The 3,102-nt window shown below is 44.0% G+C and overlaps 1 protein-coding gene across 1 annotated transcript; it reads right to left on the reverse strand.

The window, feature by feature from the left end:
• Positions 1 to 1,157: 1,157 nt before the first annotated feature.
• On the reverse strand, positions 1,158 to 2,694 carry LOC130993976 (uncharacterized). The gene is made up of 3 exons (XM_057919014.1): positions 2,365 to 2,694; positions 2,021 to 2,255; positions 1,158 to 1,885 (listed from the first exon to the last, which is right to left on the reverse strand). Exons 1-3 carry the CDS (start codon positions 2,692 to 2,694, stop codon positions 1,158 to 1,160), a joined length of 1,293 nt encoding a protein of 430 aa, XP_057774997.1.
• Positions 2,695 to 3,102: the final 408 nt, after the last annotated feature.

Below are 3,102 nucleotides of genomic sequence, written 5' to 3' on the forward strand. Positions count from 1 at the left end.
GATCATTGAGGAGGCAATACCGATTATAGAGGCATCGCTGAGAGACAGTGGGATTCAAGCGTTCTTCTATTTTCAAAAAATGGACGATGGGTGTCCGCCAATTGTCCCGAGCCTCTAGTGTTAATATTTGTTGATTCGCCTCTGGGTGAGGTTCATATAAAAGCGTGACTTTGTTGTTCCAGCCCTGTTCCACCGCGCTGGCCATTCGTGCTGGTAGATCCGCTCGGTTATTATGTTCTCTGGGGATTTGTTCTAATTGGCATTCTTGAAACTTTAGCATTAGCTCATTGGCTTTATTGTAATAGGCCATCATCATATCCTCTCTGACGTCATATTCTCCCAACAACTGTTGTATGACGAGTCGAGAATTAGACCTTATCAGTATTCTTTCTATACCCAGCTCTGATAAGAATGTCAATGCTCTAACCATGGCCTCATATTCGGCCTCGTTGTTGGAAAATCATCGCTCGTACTTTACAGCAAACTGGAGGTCATCGCCCAAAGGGGAGATGATGTATATTCCTACTCCACAGCCTTCCTTCGTTACTGATCCATCGACATAAGCTATCCAAGGCTTTTTTTCTTCAGTTCTGGTCATTTCCTGGACGAAATCCGCCAAGGCCTGTGCTTTAATGGCTATTCGTGGCTCAAAATCAAGATCGTACTCGCTGAGTTCGACAATCCACTTTACCATCCTACCCAACAAGTTTGCTCTGCCTAGTACTTGCTTAAAGGGCAGAGTGGTACGTATTATGACCTTGTGTGCTAAGAAATAAGGCCGTAGCTTCCTAGCCGTAACTAATACTGCCAGTTCTGCCCTTTCAATCTCTGTATAATTAAGCTCTGGTCCTTGCATTATTTTGCTGACGAAGTATATTGGTTTCAGTTGGCCCCACTCCTCTCTGATCAGTACTGAACTCAAGGACTCTGCTTCCACAACTATATATAGATACAACACCTCTTTGGGGATTGGTTTCGTTAAGACAGGTAACTCCGCCAAATATGTTTTCAATTTCTCAAAAGCACTCTGGCAATCGTCTGTCCATTCAAATTTTGATCCTTTCCTCATGATTTTGAAAAAATGGAGACTTCGATCAGCCGAGCGGGAGATGAACCTTCCCAAGGCTGTAATTCTTCTGTTCAAAGTCTGGACCTCCTTAATGTTTCTCGGGAGTGTCATGTCCATGATTGCCTGGATTTTGTCTTTGTTCACTTCTATCCCCTGAAGAGTAACTTGATAGCCTAAATGTGCATTTGTTAGGATTCAGCATTAATATGTTTCTACGGATGACGTCAAAAACCTCATCCAAATCTCGCGGATAGGATGTCAAGCCTTTACTCTGGACCATCATGTCATCCACATAAACAGACATGATGCGTCCGATCTGCCCTTCAAAGATGGTGTCCATCATACGCTGATAAGTAGCCCCCGTATTTTTGAGGCCGAAAGGCATTCTAGCCCATCCGAACACACCGCAATAACTGACGAAGGCAGTCTTAGATATATCAGTTGGATGCATGCTGATCTGATGGTATCCTTGAAAGGCATCCATCATAGAGAGTAATTCATACCCAGCGGTGGAATCAACCAACTGATCTATGCGTGGTAACGGATAACAATCCTTTGGACAAGCCACATTTAGATATCTGTAGTCTACACACATGCGCCATATTTTTTCCTTTTTCTCGAACATTATAGCGTTGGATAGCCAGATCGGGTAATGAAACTCTACTGTGTGCCCGGCTTTTAACAAGGTTTGAATTTGCTCACGGATGGCCGCATCCTTTTCTGGACCAAAGTGTCGTGTCTGTTGCACCACGGGTTTAATGGCTGGATTTACGTTCAAGCGATGCTCTGCCAGAGCCCGATCAATTCCTTCCAAATCTGCGGCGGAGAAAGCAAATACATCCGCATTCCTTTGTAAACATTATATCACCTCTTTTTCCAGAGTTGGTTCCATTTCCGTTCCCACCTTAGTGGCGAATCCTATTTTTCCGGAGAATAACTCCACCAACATACAGTGGTCACTGGTGGAAATCATGGGTTGTTTGTCTGGATTTTTCTTGAATCCTTCTACTTCTGCTCGTTCGATGATATTTTCAGCTCTTGGATTAACAACTCTGGTGATGCTTGCTCTTGTGTAGTCTATTTCATTATGTGATCTCTTTCGAGTAGCTCGGGATGTCAAACTTCGGACGTGGCATTTCTTAGATATGATCTGGTTTTCCACACACCTCCCATACTTTTCCTCCCTCTAAAGGGAATTTCATCTTCAAGTGGTACATTGAGATTACGGCCTGAAAAGCATCAAGAGTTGGACGCCCTAAAATGATGTTGTAACTAGGCTTCGGAAAGTTTATCACCAGAAAGTGCAAGATTCGAGTCCTGGATGCTCCCGCTTGTCCCCATGTCATGGGTAACTCTATCGATCCGACTGGAGTAATTGACTTTCCAGTGAAACCATATAGAGGGGCGCCTGAGGGCTTCAGGGCTGCGTTCAGATCCATAGCTGTCAAGCAATCCATGTATATGATATTGACTGCACTCCCCGTGTCAACGAAGATCCGGTGTATTGTACAATTAGCCACTTCTACAGAGAACACTAAAGCATCACTGTGTGGTTGTACTAAATTTCTCAAATCAGCCGGTCCAAAGGATATGTCTGGCTCTTTGTTATCTTGTCGTATGGTCATTACATGCGAGGGGTATTGGCAGCTCTGATAACTTTCTTTCTTGCTCGATTGGACGTGGGACCGTCTTCCTCTCCTATGATCATATGTACTACTTTTCTTTCTGCGGGTGGAGGATTTTCAACTTTGTTTTCCCGTTCTCCCTCTGGATATTGTCCCTCATGTCTTTCTTTAGCTCTGCCCTGTTGAGGTAGTGGTGTTTGCTTGACAAACCGGTCCAATCTTCCTTGTCTCACAAGTATTTCAATCTGGCGTTTGAGGTTATGACAATATTGTGTCGGATGACTGTAGGCATTATGATATTGACATAAAAGATTGTTGGGACCTAGTTTGGGTGTTCCTCTTTCATAACCGGGTGGTGCTCGAAACCAAGGCTCGTCCTTAACTATGTCAAAAATCTTCTCCTGTGGG

This window comes from Salvia miltiorrhiza, chromosome 7 (genome assembly GCF_028751815.1).
Source record: "Salvia miltiorrhiza cultivar Shanhuang (shh) chromosome 7, IMPLAD_Smil_shh, whole genome shotgun sequence".
In the NCBI taxonomy this organism is placed as follows: Eukaryota; Viridiplantae; Streptophyta; class Magnoliopsida; order Lamiales; family Lamiaceae; genus Salvia; species Salvia miltiorrhiza.

What these genes read in the sequence shown, in the direction of transcription:
- LOC130993976 (XM_057919014.1), bottom strand. Translation starts at nt 2,694, where the DNA reads ATGACCATACGACAAGATAACAAAGAGCCAGACATATCCTTTGGACCG. An exon ending in CTCGAATCTTGCACTTTCTG is followed by an intron (nt 2,256 to 2,364) that starts GTGATAAACTTT and finishes AATTCCCTTTAG; the next exon opens with AGGGAGGAAAAGTATGGGAG. An exon ending in GATTTCCACCAGTGACCACT is followed by an intron (nt 1,886 to 2,020) that starts GTATGTTGGTGG and finishes TCTCCGCCGCAG; the next exon opens with ATTTGGAAGGAATTGATCGG.